This window comes from Spermophilus citellus (assembly GCF_964194105.1).
Source record: "Spermophilus citellus genome assembly, chromosome: 6".
Taxonomy (NCBI): Eukaryota; Metazoa; Chordata; class Mammalia; order Rodentia; family Sciuridae; genus Spermophilus; species Spermophilus citellus.
Window position 1 is genome coordinate 163,680,215 of NC_138187.1, and position 24,499 is coordinate 163,704,713.

General features: G+C 54.5%; 1 protein-coding gene across 1 annotated transcript in view; it reads right to left on the minus strand.

Moving 5' to 3' along the window:
- Positions 1-452: 452 nt before the first annotated feature.
- The window catches only part of STYXL2 (serine/threonine/tyrosine interacting like 2), a 28,103-nt gene continuing 4,056 nt past the window's right edge, over positions 453-24,499 (minus strand). Inside the window, exons 3-6 of the mRNA XM_081299054.1 lie at positions 12,642-12,736; positions 9,574-9,805; positions 7,955-8,172; positions 453-3,700 (exon numbers count right to left, since the gene is read on the minus strand). Of these exons, the coding sequence (XP_081155180.1) occupies positions 882-3,700; positions 7,955-8,172; positions 9,574-9,805; positions 12,642-12,736 (3,364 nt within the window). The 3' untranslated portion in view covers positions 453-881. The remainder of the gene's footprint in view (positions 3,701-7,954; positions 8,173-9,573; positions 9,806-12,641; positions 12,737-24,499) is intronic.

Here is a 24,499-nt window from a genome sequence, read left to right on the forward strand (position 1 = left end):
CCCACAGGGCAAGGAAGGACCAAGTACACTCTCATTATCCAATCAGCCTCTGAGAAATGAAAGCAAGGATGGCCGCGAGGTTTTATAAAAACTCACCTCCACCTGGTACTGTTGGGCTTTTCTGGTCTCCCTCGGGCTGGTTTTGTGTTCCTGTCATTCCAAGGGACCCTCTCTGTACCCCAGACCTTGCCGCTCACACACTAACCTCACTCTTTCCCTAGTTCCTTCTGTTGCTCCCGGGCGAGGTGCGGGTGGGTCCTGGAATGGCCTCTCAGCTGCCCTCCATCCTGGACCACATCTTCCTTTATTATATAACAAGGAGACGGTGGTGGCATTGCCTGGAGGCACAGATTTTGTGGAGCAAGGTGAGGCTGGCCCATAAAAACCCACCATGACTTCTGAAGTGAGTTTCCCCTAACATCTAAAGAGCTAAAGTGACCAGAGTGCAGAAGGAAGATTTCACAACAAACCGATTTAATGGAGATCCAAGATATTAAACAGAGCTGGGCATTGCTGACAGATTTCCTGGGACTTGTTATGAAACCACTTGAACAGAACCAAGTCCTGCCTTATGGCCTTCTGGATGTACACTGGACTCTCCAACAAACTGCAATTCCTTTCACGCTCTCCTCTCCAGTCCAGGACACATACTGTCGAACACATAAGCACCAAAGCACAGAGGGCCCTGGACGACAGAAAACCGCCCTAGCTGGCCCAGCATGGCTCCTCTCCTCCCACCCTGCACCCCGGTGTCCTTCCACTCGGGCACTGCCACTCTGCCTGTTGGAGAGATCCTCTCTGCATCCTCGGCCCCTGAGGGGTGGTGGCAGGGTGTGCCTGAGCCCTGTGCTCCGCTGAGCAGCAGGTGGCCCAGGCCCTGTTCAGTCCTCCCTCCTCCTCTGCAGCTTAGTCCTGGTCTCCTCTTGCCGGCGTCTCCAAGCAGCGATGATGGCTTCGTCGTCCATCTCCTCCTCTTCCTCTCTGTCTGTGCTTCTCCGATACTGGCTCCTCCGCCCAGAGGCAAACCTGCCCTCCTCTCTGTTTTCTGTCCTCTCTTTCTCGCCTTCCTCTTCAGACCTCATGAAGCTCTGGGTGAATTTCCTCTTGGCTCCGAACTCAGAGAAGTCCGACTTGGATGACTCTTCCACGTCCTCCCAGTCCCTGGGCCTAGCCCAGTCCCGGTGCCGTGGCTCTGGGGACTCTTCCCCTTCGGAGGGTTCAGGGGTCCGGCGGAAGAAGTAGGGCTCCGGGCTCTCCTCTCGGGAGCTGGAGGTCTCACTGAATGTGGACCTGGAGAACTTGTGGGTCTCTCTGCCCTCCCTGGTGGAGGACGAGGAGAAACGGGAAGTGCTCCTCACAGAGCTGCCGTCCGCGTCGTGGTAGGAGGAGGTGTCCTGCTCCTCTGACCGGGATTTGGAGAACTTGTAACTGCAGGATTTGGACTCGGTTTCCCGGTGCAGGGAAGATCTGCTGTACCTCTCCCTGGAGCTGCCAGACCAGTCACTCTGGGGAGGAGAGTCTTCCTCGGTCCTGAGGCCACTGAGCCACTTATTGATGCTGCTGTCCATCTCCTTGCCATTTCTGCTGCCTCTCCTACAGTGGTCAGAGACCACCAGGGAGGAGGAGGCGTCCGTTTCAGGCTTTTGGGAGTTACTGCGGGAAGAGAGTCGGAAGCTCCCGATGGCGCTGTCTGTGTCCCCATCCCTATCACCGGCACCATCATCCTCTTCCTTGACCTTCTTCTTCTTGAACAGGGAGCTGTGTTTGTTGTCGGAGGCCAGCTTCTCCATTTTGTACTCGGACATCTTCTCCCTCAGCTCCATCTGCATCTCCCTCTCCTTGCGGCCGAGCTCCTTTAGGTCCACACTGTCAGCAAAGAGGCTGTAGATGGGCTTGCTGGTCCCCCTCACCCTGCTCCCAGCCCCTTCGGCCCTGGAGCTCAGTGAGGTGCTGGAGGACAGCACGGACTGGGAGTCGGAGCTGGGCCTTGCCTGGCTCTGACCCAGCAGGCGGTCACCCAGAAGGGAGCTGCTCTGTCCACTGAGCATGGAGACTTGGTCGTCCCCCAGGCAGCTGGTGGCTGGCCCTGCCCTCATGCTTGCCACGGACGGTGAGCGAGACAGCAGCAGCATTTCACCCTGCTTCTGAGCCAGGGTCTCACTGACCACACTGGCAATCCAGTTCTGGATGCTGGCGATGGAAATGGTGTCTCCAGGCCCCACTGGCAGGCTGGGCAGGGGGGTGCTGGGGTTGGCGGCCGAGCATCCCCCAATGCTGCTGGCGGCCTGGGACAGGTGGGAGTGGTGGCTCTGGGCGCTCAGTACTGACCCTGTGTCCCCATTAGCACTGACGGAGCAGGCTGCAGAGCAGAAGGAGGACAGGGGGATGCTCCCGCTGGCCACGGAGCCGTCCACCTCCCAGCTGGCCGTGGACTGGCTCTCCTGCAGCGTCCGCTGACTCCTCTCCAGCAGCTCCAGCCTCCGCTGTCTCTTCTTGGCCAGGACGGCGTCCTCTGCCTTGCCCAGCTCCATCACCTCCTCCTTGTTCTCGTTGCCCACCTTCTTCTGGTGCCTCAGCTTCCAGGCCTGGTAGGCAGTCAGGTTGACTTCCGGGGGGTTCCTCTCCCCGGGGGTATCCTCGGGGCCCTGCGCCTCACCGCTGCCCTCTCCCGCCCCTAGGTCTTTCTTGTGAAATCCAAACTGGATTCTCTTGATCTTCCACCTCTCCAGGGCAGTGAGCTTGTCCTTGTTCCTGCTGCAGAAGTTGTAGAAGGAGCTGGCCTCGGAGCACACGCTCTGCTGGTCATCCTCGGGCACCGTGCTCCCGGCCTCTGAGCGCGCGTCCTCCTCCTCCCTCCTGCTCCTGGAGCGGAACTCCCGCACGGCCTCCCTCTCGATCTCCAGCAGCCTCTCGTTCCACAGGTCCCACGTGCTCTCGGTGGACACCGAGTCCGAGCGGCGCCGGGCGCCTGGGCTGGGGCCGCCGAGATCCAGCTGCCGCAGGACACGCGCCTCCCGGCTGAGCGCGCTCTCGCTCTCAGAAACGCTGCTCTGGCTCCGCGCGCGCCTGCGCCTCCGCGCGGACTTGCCCTCCTCCTGGACCTCCTCGTCCTCCTCCTCCAGGGCCCACCGCTGGTGGCCCTGGGCGTGGTACCTCTCGTTCCGGCTCTGCCACTCCTGGACGATCCTCTCCACGCCCTGGTCCTCGAGCTCCTGCTCCTGCTCCTGGCTGGCCTGGCGCCAAGAGGCCGGCCCTGGACACTGTCCACCCCCGGCTGCGCTGCCCACTGAGAGGCCCTGGCCCTTCTTCCACTCCTCGTACAGCTTCTCCTCCTCCTCCTCATCAATGAGGGTGAGGGGCTCGGAGGCCTGGCTGGCCTTCCCCAGGGAGCAGCCGCTGAGGTGGCTGGTGGCCTCGTCCTCCTCCTCCACCATCAGCTGCGCTCGCGCCCCGAGGGTGCCCCGGGCCTCCTGGCCCTCCCCGGCTCCCTCTGGGCTGCAGTCCTCCTCTCTCTCCTCCATCAGCTGCTCGTTGAGCTCCCGCAGCTGCTTCAGGAAGCCGTCGTTGGGATAGATGGCCCGCTTCCTGCGCAGGGTCATCAAGGCCTCCAGGATGGCCATGTTGTGGAAGATCATCAGGTAGGCCGCCACCAGCACTGCCGACCGGCTGATGCCCATTTCACTGCTGACCAGGACTTTCCCTGCAAAGAGAACACACAGAGAGTGATGCCACCGTGGCGGCTGCCCCGTCCTGCTTCTCTGAAGTGCTGTTCGGGGTGCTGGACCCAGTGCTTGGAGCTGGTGTTCATCATCGCCTGAGTCCCGGAATCAGAGCAGATCCCAGGGCGGAAGAGCACCCCCAGTCAGTCAGAGCTTGGGATTGCCCTGTACAGTGTCCTCATGCTGGCTGGCCACCACCAGCCTCTGCAGGATGCTTCCTGCGATTTGGAGCTCACTGGCTCACGGAGACAGGTGGACATGGCCCCCTTCATGTGGGATCACTCGAGTCTTAGAAGTTCTTTCCTATCTAGGGCAAAGCATAACAGTGCAACAGCAGTCAGCGCTCCTATTCTGACATTCTGGATTCAAGAATGAATACATCCATATGATCCCGACCTATGTGCAAAAATCCTCGAGAGGATCACTATCATATTCTTCCCTAAGGATTTTTTTTTTCTGGCTATTATGTGTCTTTCAATCAATATTCAAACTTTCTTTTTCATATTTCCATGCTATTCTAGACACTCTCCTCCAGGTTAAGAGTTAAACTTATCAGTTGCTCACTGAGGAGTTTGGGTCTAGGATGGAGCCAAACATGTCACGTTTGGCTGAATGGCATACAGTAGGTGGAACCCTCACCACTCTGGCTCTAAGAACATAGCCTTCATTTATGCATTCTGTATCAGTCAGCTGTCCATTACTATAATGAAATACCTGAGGCAGGCTACTTTACAAAGAAAAATAGTTTATTTGGGCTTATGGTTCTGTAAGTGCGACATCCAGGAGCCTCATCTGGTGATGGCCCTCCTGCTGGCAGAGTCCCAAGCAGTGCAGAACATTACAGGATAAGAGGCAGGGAGCATGCATCTGTGTCTGCCTTCATCTTCTCCCCTTCTTCAAACGTTTCCAGGATTCAATCATGAGGCTCCACCTTAATGCCTGCATCCGAACCTCATCCTTCCCAAAGGTCTCTGAACACCATACTCTGATTAAGTTCCCACCCTCTTAACACCTCACAATGGGATTAAATTCCAGTAAGGGAAGTGCTGGGCGACACTCAGACCAACCTGAACCACAGCACCACGTGCCCGGGCCTGTGGTCTGTGTGGGTGGGCATGTCACACAATGGGCTCAAGTCATCTTCTATATCAACCGAAATCTATAAAACTTAAAAAGATTCCAAGTCTGTCTTCCTTATCTCATGGCATCTCACAGATTCCTTCCAGTACTGCGGCAGCTGTGACCTGCTCGTAAGTCTGCGGGGCTAGTCCAGTCATGACCCTGCCATTCAGCACGTCAGTCATCTGCCCCTCCCTTGTGCTTCTCCTCTGCCCTGAACAGGATGGCCTTGGCGTCTACACCACCCCTCTGGTGCTGGCTTATAGTGCAGACCAGACCCCTGGAGACCTTCTTCCTGGCCGTCACTGTCTGTCTGCCCACAGTCTTGGGGGACCTTTAACGTCGGCTGAGAGCCCTGATTAGATGAGATGGGAGGCGAGTCTCCTTATTCTGTCTCCCTGCCAGCCAAGGCCATGCCTTTGTCACACAAGGGGTCAGAGATGAGATGGGCCCTGAGGCTCAGCGATGCTGCAGGTACTGTTGCCAAGATCCGGTACCCACTGGGGGACACAGGAGAGCAGAGTTCAGGGGTTCAGGCCACTGCTTACTATGGGCTGCCTGCCCCCCCACTCCAGCCCAGGGCTCCACGGTCCCTCCCTGGGCCATCTGGTAGGACCAAGGCCTCACCTTGGACTTGCCAATGCATTCCAGCACGTGACCACCCAGTCCTCCTCATAAGGGCATCAGATCCCACTCAGACGAGGCTGCAGGTTCCGTGTGTCTCTGGGCCTACTGTTCCCTGAGGTCCCTCCGAGGAGCCGGGGTGGCCTGAGGGACTGCTGGTGGGTAGAAGCCCATGGCGATGGGCAGAGGCAGGTGATCGGCTAATGCCAAGCCTGTGTTTGCCACCCAGGGAAGCGAGGAAGGGTGGGACCAAGAGTGCCCTGCCTGTCCTTGCTCCTGGCCACTCGGTGCCACACTCCTGTGGTCTCTGGATCCTCCTGTGGCCTCCTATTGAAGGCCTCTGCTGCTGTGAAGGGTTTGGGGTGGTTTTCTGTTACCAGCAACCAAGGGCATCTTGATTGTTACATCTGGCAAAGTCACCAGACTGCCAGCGGGTCTCAGCTTCCAGGACAGTTAGATGTGGATAACAGCACTGTCCTGAGGGGTCGGGGGTGTCCCTTTCTACCCTCCTCCTTGTTAGCAGCTAGTGTCCAAGCATTTAAGAGCAGAGGAAGCCACAGGAAGAAGGCTCTAGGGTAGGGGCGTTCATGAGTGGGACCTACCCTACAGGTAGCAGCCAGAGTCAGGGCATGGCCCTCTGCTGCCCGCTCAAGAGCGAGGCCTGAGGGACAGGAGAGTGTGGGAGACCAACCTTGCATGTGACTGAGTCACACTCCCGGCTGGGTGCTGAGGCGCTCAGTCACAGAAATGTGTCAGAGCTTTCCCCACCCTACTTGGGTTCGGGGGTCGGTGTCTCATGCATGGGTGTGCCTTGCTACAGCCCCGTGGGTGGAGCTACGCTCACCTGTTCCTTTGTAATATTACCCCTTGCCCTGTTTAGGATAGAATGTTGCATGGAAGTGCCTTGTGTGTGTCCCCTTATCTTACTGTTCCCTGGGGTGTGGCCTACCCAGGTGTCAGTCAACCTGCTGACAGTGGACATCATGAAGATAGACTCAGCCCCCTGAAACCTGACCCCTTGCCTCATTTGAGTAGCTTCTCCTCAATAAAAGGGGTCAGCGCATGCTCTCGCTCTCTCTCTTCCTGTGGACCCTTAAGTTCAGAGGAGCCGTCTCAGCGACCCCAAAGAAAAAGGTATTTGGGTCTCTTGTCTCTTGCACAGCCCAGTCAGCCCAGTTCAACTGGAGTGACCCCTGAGCCTTTTAGTCGTAAGAACAGAAACCTGGCAGGAGAGGCCACCTCACCAGCAGACTGGGTGCACGCCTGCTGACACCAAAGTGGGTGTTCAGTGTGGGCTGGCGCCTCATGGACACAGCAAGGAGCTTCCTCCCGGAGCCACAGCTCCTGCACCCAATGCAGCATCCTCCCTCCGCCTCCCCACAGGCTCTCGTGGTGCCTTGGTGGCCCCCAAAATGAGTTGAAGCTTCTTTCGCCCTGGATGCTGTGGGGACCTGCCACCCACCCTGTGTCTGATGCTCTTGGCTCCCTCTCCACAGGGGCCTTGCTCTCCAGGTCCAGTGGAAGGAACAGGTCCCCTCCCCAGACCCTGGACAGATGCCAGCAACCCCAATGTGTCCAAGGGCCCATGTTTTTTAAAGTAGGAGATTTTTAAGCATTACGTGTGTGTGCATGTGTGTATTTATGACACACACGTGACGTGTGTGCATGTCCCATTAGATGTGACCTATCTCTGATGCTGGTGGTGACAGGAAATGCCCTTCCCAGGAATGCCACATGGTTTATCACAATAATGGCATGACGTTCAGGCATTCACCAAGAGCTGGGTGTTGTGCTAAATAAACCCTGATATGCATTAAAGATTTTTATCCCTCATGGCAACTTTATTTTTTAAAAATTTTTTTAGTATTTATTTTTTAGTTGGACACAACGTCTTTATTTTAGGGCCTCGCACGTGCTAGGCGAGTGCTCTCCCGCTGAGGCCCAGCCCAGCCCCTCATGACAACTTTAGAATCAGATGTTTTGATCTTTGTTCTGTGTTGAAGAAAACTGGAGCTCCCCGGGACAGGGCAACAGCCCAGTCCAGGTGGGAAAAGCCCAACGAATCCTGGACTGAGACCCTGCCCTCTGGCTGCCGTTCTGTGTCCACTGTCCTGGCTCCAGCCTGTCCTCCAGGCTCTGCTGTGGCTACCGTGAGATCACTTCCCCTGGGGACCAGGGACTCAGAAGGACCTCCCAGATGGCCTCTCCAAGGAGCCGGTCAGCCCTGGGAGCCACCGCAGGACAGTCCCTGCCTTGCGCTTGTCAGCACCCCACACCTCCCGCCCTCCCTGTCACCTCTCCTCGGCCAGCTCAAGCGTGCCCATCTGTTGTCTGGGAGTCACCAAGGACCCGCACACGAGAGGCCCCGGGATTGCTTGTGGGGTCAGTGATCATCCTGTCCTTTCTCCACTTCCTAGAGAACAGCGTGTGGTCAGATCCCCCCTTGCTTCTACCCAGGGGGAGTCCACAGCCCGAGCAGCAGAGCCCCTCACCTCTGTAGGTCAGCAGGGCCTCGTCGAGGAACTCCGCAGCCTTCCGGAAGTGCTGGGAGATGTCCACCTCGGGGAAGTCGTCCACCTCCAGGCCCAGGTACTGGATCTCCAGCCCAGTGTAGAATTCAGGGCCAGTGTAGACACCGGTGCCGTGGGCAGCATTCAGGATGTGGGTGATGCCCAGCCTCTTCAGCCGCCCCTTGTTCACAGCCGCGCTCCTGCAGGGAGAGCCGGGCAGGTTGACCACCATGATGGGAGCCTGCCTCTGGGCCTGGAGACCCAGCAGGGTGAGTGCCTCCTCCTCTCCCCAGGAGGTCTGGGGCGCACCGTGGACACCTGTGTTTAAAGGGGCCTGACTTGGCTGCTGCACGAGAGAGAGAAGAGACGGAGCTGGATGGGCAGGGTGGGGGGAAGGAGATTGGGGTGCAAGGAATCTTTAGGGTGATCCAGGGTTCTCTACTTGCGAATCCCATACCTTGGGAATGCACACTCACCCAAGCACAAAGCTGGCAGACAAGACATTAGGTGTGTGGTGCACGGATGACACACACTGTATTGCCCAAATCCCCTCATATGCAACAATTTTAACTCCATTCAAAGATCCTAAAAATGAATAACTGCCCAAGACTGTGAAAGAAGAAAAAGATGGAACAAGAACCCGTGCTTTGTGCTGCAGTTGAGTTTGAAGGGCTCAATTTGAGAGCCCTGAGCACAGGCCTGCCTGGGAAGGAGCAGGACAGTGAGCCGGGGCGGCTGGAGGAAGGAGTTTCAGACCTCATGTCCCCAGCTATCTCCTACTGCCCACCTGGGCCCGGGTCCCCCTGTGCTTGTGGACACCTGGGTAATGACATTGGGAGCACATCCATTCATCAGGCAATGGATCAGCCAAAATCACTTGCCTATATTAACCTGCTGGTACCAATTATGCACTGGTAAGGCCTGGAGGGATAACACGTGGAATGTGGAAGTTGTCTTTGTTTTTGTTCTGGAAACCATTCATAAACTTTTAAAAAATAACATTTTTTTCTGATTACGAAGACAATAAATGTCTTGGGAACTTGTAAAATTCATAACAAACCTAGACAGGAAACTAAAGCCACTTGTAAAACCACTTCCCAGAGACTCCTACTGCTAACTTGTTGATGGAAAAGCGCGTGTGCGAGCACACACACACACACACACACACACACACACACACCCCTCTACCTATCTGTGAGCATTCAGTATTCTTTTGTAACCCGGTTTCCCGCCCACTGTGTGGCACACACTTTCGTGTGTTGGTGAGCATGCGTGCAGACCAGCACTGTGGACGGCTCCTGCCGTTCTGTCCCATGGCTGTTGTGGATGTCCAGGGGTGGTGGACATGGTGTCAGGAGTCTGTGTCAGGAAAGGAGGCCCAGAGGAGGCACCCACGGGGCAAGGCTAGATCAGGGAGCCTGGGCATCTGTTTGCGGGTTTGGGGAGTCTCTCCCCAGGCCAGGCCAGGGCAGGGCACGTGGTCAGGCAGCCTCGGGGGCTGGAGCTGCGAGGGCTGTGGGCGGAAGCTGAGGAATGTCACCTCTCCCAGGCACTAACAGAGGGGAGACAAAGGTCACCACCACCAGCATGGTCACACTCACTTCTCAGCTATGAAGACGTTGGGCCAGACCTCATCCACCTCGTTCCGAGGGGCCTCCTGGCGGTCCTGGACCAGGGCCCGCTGCAGGTCCAGCACGCAGGGGGTGTTGTAGAGGCTGGCGTCATCCATCTTCTCCCTGACACGGTTGTACAGGTCCTCCACCAGCAGCTGCTCAGCGGACTCCAGCATGCCCGGACACTCTGCGTCTGCTCTGAGCCCCCGAGGCTTGAGCTCTACGGGCAGCAGGTGGCATTTGCATTAGGGACTGAGGACACCGTAGCCTTCCCTGTTCCTTGGAGAACTTGTACTGGCCAGCTCTCTGGGGACTGTGGGCATGAGCTGAATGCCAGGGGATCTGCAGGACGGACTTAGCAAGGCCCCAATGGCCCTCTGCACCAGCTAGACACTGGGGTCAGGGTCAGCTGCAGGTGGGCAAGGGTGATGGGAAGAAGCTGGGTTCCCTTACTCTCTCCTTGGTTTCTCTAACGCTGGCTGCTCACAGCTTAGACATGGTCCTTGAGAACTAGGGTCTGTCTGAGTCACACTTAGGAGTCCTATGGTGCTCAGCACGAAGGGGATGCTCCGAGTTATTTTCCAAATGAATGGACCATGTTCTTCCCTAACCTGGTTCGCTCTGCTGGTTGGACTCCCTTACCTGTGGAATGCAAATTACCCTGGGAAAGTAAAGCTTTCAGGAGTCACGGATACAGCGTTACCTGAGTGTTCACTTTAACAATTTCAGTTAGTATTTGCTTTCCCGCACCAGAGCCTGAGCACCTGGAGTCCCCAGCCATCCTGACCCCAGACAGGTGAGTTTACCAATCTCAAACCAGGTTCAGTGTCTCTCTGACACCAGGTCAGAAAAGCTCAAATTCCAGACCAGCTCAGAGTCTGACTCATCCCTCTGAGCCGACCTTATCTCCTGATAATATACCAGCTCATAAGTTAGCCAACGGGAGAGGGCCAGGGAGCAAGATGCTTTCCTTCCCTAAGGAGGCGGGAAGGAACAGGAGAGAGAAGAGCCTCTCTGGGTAGCCAAAGGCACTGACGGAGAGAAGAAGAGAGAGGAGAGGTGCAGCGTCCGCGATGGACACGGCCTCTGGCCTGCACCTCCTCCTCCCTGAGGGGCGGCCTCCTGCAGTGGTGGCTGTGGAAGAGGGACAGCCCTTCAGGGAAGTATCCAGCAGGTTCTGAAGTGGGCTGCTGTTCCAGGATTGGAGTCCAGGGAGTCCGGCTGTGCCTGGGCCCTGGCGGAGGCTTCTGTGTGTCTGAAGTGAGGAGTACCACCCCTTGCAGTTCCAGCAGGTCCCACTCTAAATGTTCTCTGATCTCTGTTTCAAAAGCAGGAAGGAGGCTGCAATGCCAGAGCTCTGTGTTGTTTAAAAATAGATGAAGCGTTCCTATTTTCCCCACCGCTCAGATTTCTCTTCTGGCTCCCTGGGGTCTCCTACAGATATAAAAGCACAAGGAACCAGATGCCTTTCCTCTGCTGCCTGTAGTCGGAGCGCTCTCCCGGGCTCAGTGGAAGACACAGCACTGTTCCTGAGCCTTGGAGCAGCAGTTGTTTTGATCTCCTTCCTTTTCAGTTTACGAACAAATGTCCCGTCCCTCGCCTGGCCCTCCTGCTTTCCCTGGGCCTCTGGTTGGAGAACATGGGATGTGCACTTCCCTCACCTTGGTTACAGTACACCCGCTGCCTGATCAATGTTCCTAATTATTCCTGTAATAATTGGCTTCCGAAGAAAGCTGAGGCCACACCCATCTCCTGGCCCTTCCCGGGAGGTGGCCAGCCCAACTCTGCCCTCCTGATCCCTAGTGCTGGTAACATTTTAACCTGCCACCTGATACATTGTCCCTTCTCTGCGATACATTGTTTTTTCTTTCCTCTGAGTCCTTCAGGCACTAAGGCTGATGCAAGTTAGTTTTAATGCCCTAGAAAAGGGGAGAGAAGATAAGACCTGGAATAAAAAAGCCATTTCTCTTCTTTTGCTTCAAACTAGACATTGAATGTCCACGGCATTCTGTAGACTTGAAAGTACAGCTTTCAAAGAGGAAAGGAGTTTTCTACAACTCCTCAAGCTGGACTGTAACTCATCAAGGCCTGGAGAGCGGCCTGCGGAGTGGAGCACAGGGCCGAGGTGACCCGGGCGGAGGTTAGGAACTCCCACACAGGAAGGAGGAAGAAGGCCCTGCTGCGCTGCGGTGTGCAGGGGAAATGCCGAGAGCGCCAGATCAAGGTGGAGGCACTGCCCGGGTCCAGGCCCGGCCTGGCGAGGAGCAGAGGGGTTGGGAGGAGGTGGGGCCTCCCAGTGCCCGGGGCAGCCAGCCAGGTCGCCCAGCCAGGGCACCCCGGATTCTAGTTCTCCGTGAGGTGTGAGAGCTCCAGTGTCCTCCAGAGCCCTGGTGGGGACCCAAAGGGCCAGGGGTCCAAGAGAACCTGTGGTTAAGGTGGACATGGGTGGTTGGCATGACCAAGGCCAGGGAAGGGACCGTGCCACCAGTGGCGGGAGCCAGATCAAGCCCAGGGGCCAGAGGGTGCTGCTTCAGCAGTGCTGCCTTGCGCTGCCCACCTCCCCCAGAGGCGTGGGGGCCCAGGAAAGCCAAGGAGTGAAGTGAATGATGATCTGTCCAAAAGTGACCGGGAGGAAAAATCCCTCCCACTGGATGAACGTCCTTGAGTGAAGCACAGTCTGCCGTCAGCTTCAAAAGGCAAAGGCACAGTGTGGACCTCGCTCCTGCCCCTTCCTGCCTGCTCCCACGAGCCCCTCAGTTGAAGACCACCAGAAGCTCGGAGGACGCAGACATCCCTTGAGGATCCGTTTGGAGCCATTTGGGCTCTCAGGTTTGGTCTCTCCTATAAGCCACCTGCCCACGACCCTTGAAGTCAACCAAAATGGCTCAACAGGAGGCCGGGGGCAGCTTGGGGCTGCCTCCCCACAGCCAAGGAGAACTGCTGACCTCCTCCCTCCCACAGAGTTGACAGTGGCTCTGGCAGCTCTGCCCTCCCACGCTGCCCTCCTGAATGGACAGGCGGCGCTGGGGACCCCCGCCCAGGGCCCACCAGGTCACCTTCGCTGATGATCTGTTTGGCCGCCACGGCCGAGGAAAGGTGAATGGGCTCCATGAAGATGCTCTCCGTCTCCGCGTCCGAGACCATCGAGAACCTGAAAGAGGGGGACATGCAGGTGAGGCAACCCCGCACAGCTCTGAGGGAGGCCGCTCTGGGCAGAGGCGCAGCCTGGACCTGGAATGAGCACCAACGGGGAACCGCGAGCTGTGGAGGAAAGGCGCTGGGCCCAGGAACTGCAGAACACGCACTGCCCACGGCCGTGTCCTGGAGCCTGGTGGAGGTTGCAGCCCTGCTGTGGGGGAGGAGTGCACCCGGGGCTGGGGGACCCACCCTGACGCCACCTCGCTCTGTTAGAGTCCAGCGGTTCTTTCCCGTCTTGTCCTCTGTGGTCAATACTGCAGGGTGACCTGTGGGGTCTTACAGGGGTCTGCTGGCTGGTGGGGCAGGGAGGCTGTGGCCATCCCCTCTGTTCCTGGGTCGTCTCCTGGCTCCTGAGGGGGTGGGTAATAATGAAGCCCTGGCACAGGCCAAGTGAAACGCCAAGGATCAGACTGAGCCCACGGGTGCCCTCCAGTAACTTGGAGAAATGTCAAGGCTGTTTTCCAAAAGAACTTCAGTGCAGGTACCAGAAGGGACCCCTGAGGAGCGTGGGGAGAGACAAGGTTAGGACCACCGCGGGTCCCTGGGACTCTTTCCTAGTGGGTTCTGCTTTCTACGTGTTGGATGAGCTTTGGTGTGCGTGTGTGTGTGTTGGGTTTCTTAATCTTTCCTTTAGGACCAGAGAAGTGGGAAGATTTAGTGGATACCATTTCTGAGTGCCTTCTATGAATGTAATTCCGACAAATCCCCCACAGAGTAGGTTTTACGATTCCCGCTTTACAGATAAAGAAACAGTGGGCAGGTCTTGGGTGAAAACACAGAGCAGTCCTGCTTCACGTCCTGCTGGAATCTCTTCACCACAACACACTGACACCCTCAGGTCAGAACAGAGAAGTGAGACCACTTGCTCAAAAAGCAACCTGAGCCCCAAGGCCCCATAGAGATTTTAGAATTCTTGCTGAGAGTGTGGACGGGCTGATGAGTCAAGTTGAGTCCGGATAATTGAACAAAGCCAACTCGGGCTAAGATGAATTAGAATGGAGTTAAATTGAGCTCATCAGCAGAACAGCTGCCTTGAAGTGAGTGTGTGCAACACCAGGGTGCACCCTCGGGAGATGGCTGCACCTGGCACCCGCAAGGCCAAGGAGAAAGAAAGCACCTTTGCCAGGAGAGAGCAGTAGCCTGCGGTTGTCCCCAGGATGCGGCCACACCTGTCCCTGCAGCTGGAGGGACAGCACAACGTGACCTTATCATCCAAAGTAACCAAGACTGCGTGGTACTTGTTTAAAACCCAACACACAGACCAACGGGACAAAATGGAGAGCCTAGAAATAAATCCACACGGATAAATCTGCTGCCAACTGAATCTCAGTAAAGGAGCCAATAAACGCATGGGAGAAAGGACAGCCTCTTTAGTGTGAACGGGACTGCTTCCTCAGTTTCTTTCCAGAAAGTTCATATTTTTGGAACATAAAAACGCTGTCTATTTTTGTATGTTAATTTTGTATCCTGAATCCTCACTGAATGCATTTATCAGTTCTCATAAATAGTTCAGGTGGGGTCTATAGGTTTTTCTAGGTGTAGAATCATGCCACCTGCAGACAGGGATAATTTGACTCCTTCCTACTTGTGTTCTTTCATTTCTTGTTCTTGCCTACTGGCTCTGCTCAGACCTCCAGCACCAGGCTGAATCCCAGTCATGGAAGTGGGTACCCTTGTCTCCTTCCAGGTCTGTAGGAAACGCTCACAGCTTTTCTCTGCTCCAACGGCGATGTGTGGGTTTATCACATACAGCTTTTGTTCTGTTGAGGTTCAGTTCTCCTATGCCTAATTCAGAGTTTTAATCATGAAGAGCTGTTGAATTTTATTAAACGCTTTTCTGCATCTATTGAGAAGAGCATTTGCATTCCGTCCTTCATTCTTTTGCTGCGATGCATTCTATTTATTGATGAGTGCATGTCTGTCCCTCCTGGAATCCCTAGGACACACCACTCTTGACCACATGCTGTTGGGTTCAACTTGCTGGTGTTTCTGAGCACTTTTGCATCACATTCATCAGTGGTCTGTGGAGTTTGTGGCTGTGGCTGTGTCCTTGTCTGGTTTTAGTATCAGGGTGATGTTGGCCTGGGAAAAATGTGTTTGGAAGAGCTCCTCCCTTTCATTTTTTGCAATAGTTTGGGAAGAACTGGTGTTAGTTCTTTAAAAGTTTGGTAGAACTAAGCAATGAAACCACTCATCTCAGGCTTTTCTTTGTGGGGAGACCTTTCATGACCGAGTCAGTATTATTCCTCATTATTAGTTCTGTTCAGGTTTTCTGTCTTCATGGTTCAATTGGGGTGGTTGTATTTGTCCAGAAATGTACCCATTTCCTCTAGACTCCCCCTTTTGTTAATGTACAGGTGCTCACAACAATCCCCGGCCACCCTTGTATTCCTGTGCTACCCGATGTCACGCCTCCTTTCTCATCCCTGGTTTTATTTACTTGGTCTTCTCTCTTCTAGGAGAGTCTAACTAAAGGTTGGGTGATTTTATGTTTTTGACAAACAACTCTTCATTTTGTTACTCTTTTGTATTTTCTATCTCTGTTTTATTTATTTATACTCTTTACTTTGTTATTCCTTTCCTTCTATTAATTTTAAGTTTGATTTGTTCTTGCTTTTCTAGTTCCACGAGCTGCATCATTAGGTTTCTTATTTGAGATTTTTTTAAATATAGGTTCATATTGCTGTAAACTCCCCTCTTAGTACTGCTTTCGTTGTGTCCCACAGGTTTTAGTATATTGTGTTTTCATTTTCATTTGTTTTAATAATTCTTTCTCTGAGCTTCTTCGATGACCTATTGTTTACTCAATGGCATGTTGTCTAGTTTCCATGAATTTGAACAGTTTCTAAAGTTCTCTTGTTGATTTCTGGTTCAGTCCTCTGGTCAGCGAAGGTAACTGAAGGCTTGGTTGGATTGGTGGCCTGGGCTGCTGAGCCGTCGGGTCTGCCCTAGAAGCGCTCCATGTGCTGACGGGAAGTGCATCCACTGCTGAGGATGATAATACCCCGGGAAGGTCTCTTAGTCCATTTGCTCCTGTGTTTTGTGTTGGATTTTAGTACTGATGAAAGGGAGTGTTGAAGTTCTGTACTGGAGCCCACCTCTCCCTCTGGACCTAATGACATTTGCTTTATGAAATCGGGTGCCTCAGCATTACGTGCTTGCACATTGACAATTCTTATTCCTCTCCTTGAATTGATCTCTCAGGTGTTGTGTGGTTTCCTTTTCTCTCTTTCCAGTGTTGAACTTGGAGTCTGGGTGATCGTAGTGGGTCTTGCTCTTGGGTTCCCTTTTGGAGGCATGCCTCTCCCACTCCTTCCCTCCCACTCTCTGGTCTTTACTGGTGAAGTGGCTTTCTCTAAGCAGCCTGTGGTCAGGTCTTTTTTAGAATTCATCCAAGCAGTCTGTCTGTTAATTGAAGAATTCCGCCATCTGCATTGCAGGCGACTGTTGATGGGTAAAGATTCACTCCTGTTGTTTGTTAATTTTCCTCTGGAGGTTTGGAATTTCCTTCCTTCCTTCCTTTTTCTCTCTCTCTTTGGGGTTTTCTGTGTTGATAAGTTTTGGTTCTTTTTCTCCTGTTCATCTGCTTTCCTGGTGGGTTTTGCACTTTGGTAGCTTCGTGTGGTAGGGGTCTTCCTAGATGTCAGACTCCCTTCAGCATCTTTCACACGCCAGTCCGGTGGCGACAAACTCCCTCCATTTGGGCTTGTCTTAGAAAGTCCCAATTCCTCTTCCTTTCTAAAGTCTGGCTGCTCTGGAGGTTGGCAGATTTTTTTTTAGAATTCAAATATTTCATCCCGTTTCCTCTAGGCCTGTGCGTTTTCTGCTGAGAAACCTGATGTTAGTCTAATGGTGTTGTGACCGGAAGCTTTTCTTTGCTGTTTTCAGAGTTCCCTGCATGTCCAGATCTTCCCACAATTTGGGAATTTCCCATTTTTTATTTCACTGACTGTTTCCCTGCCTTTCCCCTTCTCTTTCAGAACATCCATAATTCTAATATTTGTTTGAAAGTGTCCTGTAAGTCTCAAAGTGCCCCCCACTTTTATTTATTTACTTACGTGACTCTTTGAGTTTAGGAGTCCCTAATTGGCTTGGTCTCCTCTGTAGCTGAGGGCCTCGCCGTGGTCCTCCCTGGCTCCCTGGGTCTTCAGTTCCAGGTGGCTGTTAGCTTCTTCTCTGTGACCTCTCTCTGCCGGATTTCTCATGTATGTTGGAGATTGTTTCCCAGTGTTGTCGAGCTGTCTGTCTGTCTGTGTCCTCTAGTGTCTCACTGAGCTTCCTTAGAACAACTCTGCTGAATTTGTACTCAAGTGTCTCAGGGATCCCCCCAGTGTCTGCTGCTGGAGTTAGTGTCCTGTGCAGCTGCCATGTCACCTGCTTCTCTGCACTTCCTGTGACCTGTGTGGATGTCTGCACATGGGGTGGGTCTGTTATCTCTGCCAACTGTACAGTGGGTTTCACAGTAAAAGGCGGTCCTGGAGCAGTGTGTGGGGTCAGTAGGCAGGCTTCTTCAGTCTCTGGGTAGCTTCTTCAGCTGTCATTGATGGCATGGTGTCCTTGATTGACATGGTGCATGTGGCAGCAGGGTTGGAGACCCTATCCATTGCTGCAGGCCACACAGGGTGGCACATACAGCAGTGGGGTGGGTGTCCTCTTCACGTCCACCCCAATGCGCTCAGGCAGATACAGGGCAACAGTGGTGTGGTGGTCAGCCTTTGGGGGCCGTGTGGGCGTGAGGCCTGGAGTGAGCCTGGGCAGGATTCGCGCCAGTCTCTGCAGGCCGGGCAGGGTGGTGGGGCTGTTCCCCTGAGCCCTGGCAGGTGTGGTGCAGCCTGCATGCAGTGGGTGCAGAGTGACCTGTCAGTCTCTGGAGGCTGTGTGGAGTGAGCCACTCCAGCGTGGTGGTGGGGGGGTGAGGTACAACTTGCATGAAGGTGGGGCAGGGTGCCTGGGTGGCTGGCGCGTACCTGTAAGTCTCTGGTGGCTACATGCAGGTGGCAATGTGCCTGTGTGATGGGGTGCGGCACACGCAGCACATGCCTGGCAGGCCCTACACACTGTGTGTAAGTCAGGCCGTGGCCACAGGCCGAGACGGCACAGCAGAAGGTGGGCAGGACCAGGTGGGAAGGACCCAGCAGCCCGCAGCACGGCCCTGTGGGGGAGGTGCAGGGTGAGTGGGTGCCCTTCTGGAGCCGTGATGGGGCGCACTCCGTAACACCCTCATGGGGCTTGGGGCCACGAGGTGCAGGATTGCCCAGCAGGGGAACCCAAGGTAGCCCTGGTGCCAGGTGGACGGCTGCAGGCCTCCCCGTGTACTTCTTCCCCATTATGAAAGGACTTTCTTTGGTTCAAACTGATCCTGACTGGGACAAGGGGTGGCCTCTGCAGCACTTTGTCCCCTCTTCCCTAAGCCATCTGCAGTCTCCCCGTTCCGCAGCACCCCGTTCTGTCCATGCTGTGTGCAGAGTTCTCCCCTGAACATTCCAGCCAGAGGGTAGCTGTTCGCTCTCGGATTGTCACTCTTTTGGGGGAGGTGGCTTGCCCAGACCTCACACAGCCATCTCGGTCTCCCTGAGCTCGGGTTCCCTGCCTGGCTCTTGGCATGGTCCCTGAAGTCCACTCCCAGCCCATGCAGGATGAGGGCTGGCCTCCCTGCCACAGTCAGCCCTGTGAGGAGCCTCTCAGGCAGAGCCCCACGTTTCCGACCACCTGATGCCTGTGAAACAGAGACAAGCCGCCCAGTGAAGTCCTGTCCAAATTCCCGATCCACAAAACGGAGAAAAATAAGTGGATGATTTTCAGTCACTAAGTTTTGGGATCGTTCATTAAGTCCCAGTAAATCAAGGGAGCGGTGTTACTCCTGAGGCTTTGCTGTGAGCTCTGGGCAGGTGCAGGGTGTTGTCCTGCCTGAGAGTGACAGAGTCAGAGAGCCTGACCAAGGCCAGCCAGCCAGTCTGCTGGGGCTGGGAGTAGCCACAAGCCCATGCCAACATGGCCAGCAGAGCCTGCTCTGGACGGCCCTGTGTACCAAGCCTGCTCCCCACAGGGCCGTCAGCATCTCAAGTTTTGTACTATTGTGAGTCATATTTCCATATTAAGGGATTTTTAAGTTTCAGGTATTAACATTGCTTACATTACTATTAATAAAATATGAGTCCTTGCATGTGCTAAGGGTCAGCATCATGTGAACTGAGGTTTGGGGCAAAACAAAGCCACGCAGATCCACCCTGAGAATCTCAGGGCTGCACTGGGACTGAAGCTTTGAAGAGCCGCTCCTCTCTCCCCCTCTCCCCCTGGGCAGCCTCCTTTGTTCCTCTGTGGGCCTCCAGGGCCCTGCATTCCAAAAAGGATTTCTCAGATGTGTGAGCAGTGTTCCGAGCACTGACACAGACTGGAAAGAGGCCCCACCTGTCAGGTGTGCAGAACAGCCCCACAGGGGGCTCTGCAGGGCAGGGGTGCTGCCCAGATCCTGGCTTGGCATCATCTACTCCCTCTCCCTAAACACACCGACCTCTGATTGTGAGGATTTGGCTTTAGGTGAAAATCCTCAGGACTGAGATATTTTGCAAAATATACCTAAACTCTGAGGCTATGGGTTGATAGGGGAGAATTTGAAATTAAAATTTGAAAACAGAAATGACTGAGAAACATTTCCCTTCTCGTGGGTGTAAAGACGAAACTTCTCAAATCTGAGAAAGCACACGTGAACTCTACCCAGGACGATTTTAGAAGGTGGCAGATTTGTCGTTGAGAAATGGGGATGGAGAAGAGTAAGTGGGTCTCCTCCCAGCCCTGCCGCATCTCCGTCCTGGGCTGCTCCACGTGAGCGAGTCACTGCCACGAGGGAAGACGTAAGCCTAGTCGTCATAAGTTGTTCAGCCCCGACACTGTTTATTAAGTCTAATAAAGAGGGCTGTGTCCGTCGGACCCCAGAGGACCCTGTTTTCTGCAGAGAAGCAGGATGGCAGAGAAAGAACGAGGAAGGAGCAGCCCGAGAAGCTGTGCCCGGTGGGGGATGTTGGCAAGCCTGGTGAAATGGCAGCCCTAGGGGTCGTGACCTACGGCCACACCTGTGCCCCAGCCACACACCTGAGATGGACACTCGGGCGATGGGAAGGCCGCAGGGGCCGCTGTTCAAGCAGATGGGAGGGGAAGGAGGACCTAGGATGGAGACATGCCTCCTCGCAGGACGGGGGGCAGCAGCTAAACGCCCACAGGTGAGTCTCCAGGAGAGCAGAACAGACTCCCAATCCAGGCAGGACCCGGGCAGCCCTCTTCATGCCTGTGCTTCTCAGAATGGCAGGCTGGACCCAGTCCTGCATCAACAGACGGTGCCTCTGTCTGGGAAAGGAAGAACGAAGGGAGGGAGGAGGGAGGGAGGAAAGAGAGAGGGAGGACAGTGCCACTCACGGGAGGGAGGAGTAGAGCTCGGACACACACTCCAAGAGGCCTGTCCTCCTGCAGAGTACAGCCAGCAGAGTTGGGAAGCCCCTGCTTTCAACCACTTGCCAGGCTGCGCAGAAACAGAATGGGGTGGACTGGGGTCCTTCCCAGATGCCCAACCGCCAATTGCGTCCAGTCCAGCAGGCCCTGGGACCCGAGTGGAGACAGAGGCCCGAGAGGGGGCATCTTTTCTGATTTGGCTTTTGTGAGCTCAGGTTTTTGAGCGCCTTCTAATCTCCAAGTGTGCAGGACTTCAGAGGAAGTGACCCACACAGGCGAAGCTCAGGCACTAAGGAAGGAACGGAGTCAGTAACTAGAGAAAAATGATTTTTAGCAGGCAGTTTCCAGCTCGCTCCGTGAACAGGACGAGGTGGAGAAATCTTCATGGGAAGAAATGTAAGAGAAAGGGGAGGCCCAAGGAAGCAGTGTGGACACCCTGAAATCACGCTTCCTTCCCCCACTCCACCACGGCAGCTGGACGCTGGGAAGGGCAGCCGCACAGTCAGGAGCTTCCTGGAGGTCGAGGGGGACATGCTGTCCAGGAGGAGCCCCGCCAGATCACCAGGGAGGGCTACAGTCTGGGGATCCAAAGCAAGGGCTGGTGTTGATTTAAAAGGCACAAAGGGACACAGAAAAAGAATTCTTCAGATCAGAAACAAGAGGAGGAGAGTGAAATCCCTGTTCCCTGATTTAGGAAGGAGGAGGAGCCTGGTGATCGCCAGGAGGCGGCTGCAGACAGAGCTGGTTGGCACAGAAGCATGCCATGCTCAGGCTGCCTCTGGCTGGGTAGCTGGGCAGGCCTGCTGCAGGTGACGGGCAAGGGACAGCCCTGCCAAGTCACCCCACGGGGCAGAGAGGTTTGCATTGAGTGTTAACTCACACTCACCTGGGGAAACTGCCTGGCCAGGAGGTGGAAACTAGCTGCAGGACTGGACTCCCAGAGCCTCGCTCAGGCAAACGTGAAGCCTGACAGTCCAGCCACTGACCACGCACTTGCCCAGGTTTTCATTCACCCTAGGACGAACGAGATTTACAGAGGAGGCTTGAGACGTTAAGACCCCGCTCAGGACGGCAAGCAGGCCTCATCCCTGACTGATCTACAGCTATTTGGAGCACCTGGTGAAGTCTCAGGGCCGCTCCCCTTCCACAGGAAGGCGTACGTCAGCTCTCCTGTGACTGGGGCTAGGGCTGCGGTGGGTGAATGGTGGGTTTCCACAGCGGTGCATCTCTGGGGCCTATAAATGCAAAGTTTTTAAAAGGATCACTACTGATGTGATGAAGCTAAAACCCTGAGATGAGATCACCCTAGATTTGGGTGGGCTCCAAAGTCAAGTGTCCTTTTAAGAGAAGGGGAGAAGACAGAGCAGGTGGGGACAGAGACTGGAATGTGGCCCACAGCCAACGTTCGGGGAGGAGAGGGAGGCCTCTCCCCTGGGGCCTTCAGGGGGCATGTGGCTCTGCTGCTACTTTGACTGAACTGCTGCCCTCCCAGACAGTGACACAGTGAACTTCTGATGCTTTTAAGCAAGGCAGTTTGTGGCTATGTGCTAATCAGCCCTAGGCAACTAGAAGGAGAGCCATCAGTCTGCAGGCGAAGTGCTTGCTGCCTTGGTGTGACCTGAGTTTACAAGGATCCGAGCCTCTAGCTAAAGCGATAGAGCAAGAGGACGGGATTTCAGGCACCTGCCAACCACAGGGAGCACTCTTTGGGGGTGGGACAGTAGAAGAAGTGGCCCTGCGTTGCTGAGAAGACAGTATTTGCTTTGGCAGAATGAGAGAAACGCGACGTATTAACTGGCGCTCGTGGGACTCTGGTTGAGTCCTGAGAGTGATTGGTAGTCAGAGAGCCTTCCTGGGAGGGAAAAGGGACAGAACCACCATCTGCCGAATACCTAACGTGCCTCTGGACAGGCGCATGGTTTAATCTCTGCACTGGGTAGAGCGAGTATTCCGAGGCCATGATTCAATCAGCTACATGCGCTCTGGTGGCCAGGAGCAGATCTGACCTCAGTCTTGGTCTCAGTTCCACCAGGAAGTTCCCCCCACGCCACGCTGCCTCCTCCAGGAGGGCTCACTGATTGTTCTAGGACTGTTTCTCAAAGTGAATTATACTTGAGGTAAATTGATATACAAACCACACTGATTTTAAATGTACCGCCGTTGAGTTTTGACACACATATTTACCTGTGAACATCACCAAATCTAGGTTGTGACCCATCTGTCAACCCACGGTGCTATCTCATGCCTCTGTTCCCCTTTCCCTGCTTGCCTGGTGTCCCCCAGGTGACTGTGACCTGCTGTCTGTCGCTGGAGAGATCAGCATTTTCTAGCATTTTACATGAACAGAGCCCTGTAGCATGGCCTTCTCTGCTGTGCTCATGGGCACGGCCACTTTAGGGTCACCCCTGGGGCTGAAGCAGCACTGCACCCTTTGACAGCTCTGCTGTCTTTCCATGTGGACAGATGCCACAGTGTGCCCAGCCGTTCCCTGGCTGATGGACATCTGGATTGTCCCCAGTTTCTGGGCAATTGTAGATACGGCTGCTATGAACCTCCATGCACAAGTCCCTCTGTGAACAGAGGCCTTCACGTCTCTAACTTTGTGAGACGCTGACAGTTTGTAAAACAGTGGCACCATCTTATCTTCCCACCGGCAAGAAGAGATTAGTTCAGCTACTCCACATTCTCAGTCTTCTTAATTTTTAATCATATTTTCGTACTCTGATTAATATATAATGGCAATTTGTTGTGGCTTTAATTTGGATTTCTCCAATGACTAAGGATTTTGAGCATCTTTTTCTTATGGTTGTTTACTATCCACATGTCTTCTTCACTCAAGAATGTGTTCAAAAGTTTGTCTATTTTTAAATTGTGTTGTTTTCTTATTAGGTTTTGATATCTGATTTTAAAAAAACATCTGGAATAAAAATTTGTTATCAGATATTTACAAATATTTTCTCCAGTCTGAGGGTTGTCTTTTTATTTCAAACTCTGGGAATCCACCCACAAGGGGCCCGTTTGGGTTGGCCTCTGTGTAATGGAGGGGGCCTCATCTACTCCAGCTCAGAAGCCTGTGCAGTACCCCCGCCGGTAATCCCAGCAACTCAGGAGGCTGAGGCAGGAAGATGGCAGGTTCAAGGCCAGCCTGAGCAACATGGTGAGCCACTGTCTCAAAATGAAAACCCAAACGGCCTGGGGATGTAGCTCAGTGGTAGGAAACAATGAATCAAAACAGCCCCTGCAGCTGTGACATTTATCCTAGGATTCCATGATGACATGGTGGGGAGAGATGCTCAGGAAGTGTCCTCAGATCTTCCCTGAAGTGACTGCTGGAAGGCTTCGTGCCCAGTGCCACTCGGACATCCCCATGAGCCAGCGCTTCGGTCCCAGGGCAGGGGAACTGTGTGGAGCCAGGCGATTGGCAGACTGCTCTCCTCCTGCCCCGCCCCCCATGACTCCTCCCCCGTGACTCCTCCCCCGTGACTCCTCCCCCATGACTCCTCCCCCGTGACTCCTCCCCCGTGACTCCTGCCCCGCCCCCCCCACGCAGTGCACTCCCATGTCCTTCCCCACCAATGCTCTCAGGAGCTAGTCTCACCAGTGACAGGCGGCTCATCACATGCATATCCCCCAAGGAATTACTCAAGAATCTATGCCACTGTATTTATCTTTCCACGTCCATGGGCAGCCCGTCCTGTTGTTGGACACCCACATCCTTGGCGAGGGCACGTGGCATGACTCCTGGTCAGTGCATACTGGAGCAGCCTGCTGGGCCAGGGCTCAGCTGTCCTCAGCTTCAGTAGGAACTGTGAAAACCGGTGTCCGAGCCCCTGTCACCGGCAGCGACTGGGGGTCCAATAGCCTCACAGTGCTAGAGTGGCTGTGGTCACTCTTCAGTCTTAGGTATGCTGGTGGCCTAAAGTGGTTCTGATTGGTGATTTACTGTTAATCTTTTTTTCCTGTTTTTATTGATTTCCACCTTGATTTTCCCATGGTCAGAGAAGTTTGTGGATCTATGCATTGCCAGTATATGATCCATTTTGGTAAATACTCCACACACCTGTGATCAGAGCCTGTCCCCTGCAGTTGCTGGGCACACACTCTATCCGTGCCGGCCAGGCTAGATTCTTTATTGTTTGTTCAGACTTTCTGTATTTTCCTCGGGATGGGCGCTCACAGTGTTGCCTAGGCTGGGCTGGGCTTGTGACCCTCCTGCCTCAGCCTCCCGAGGTCCTCACAGGTATTCACCGCTCCTCTATAATCTAGTGATTTT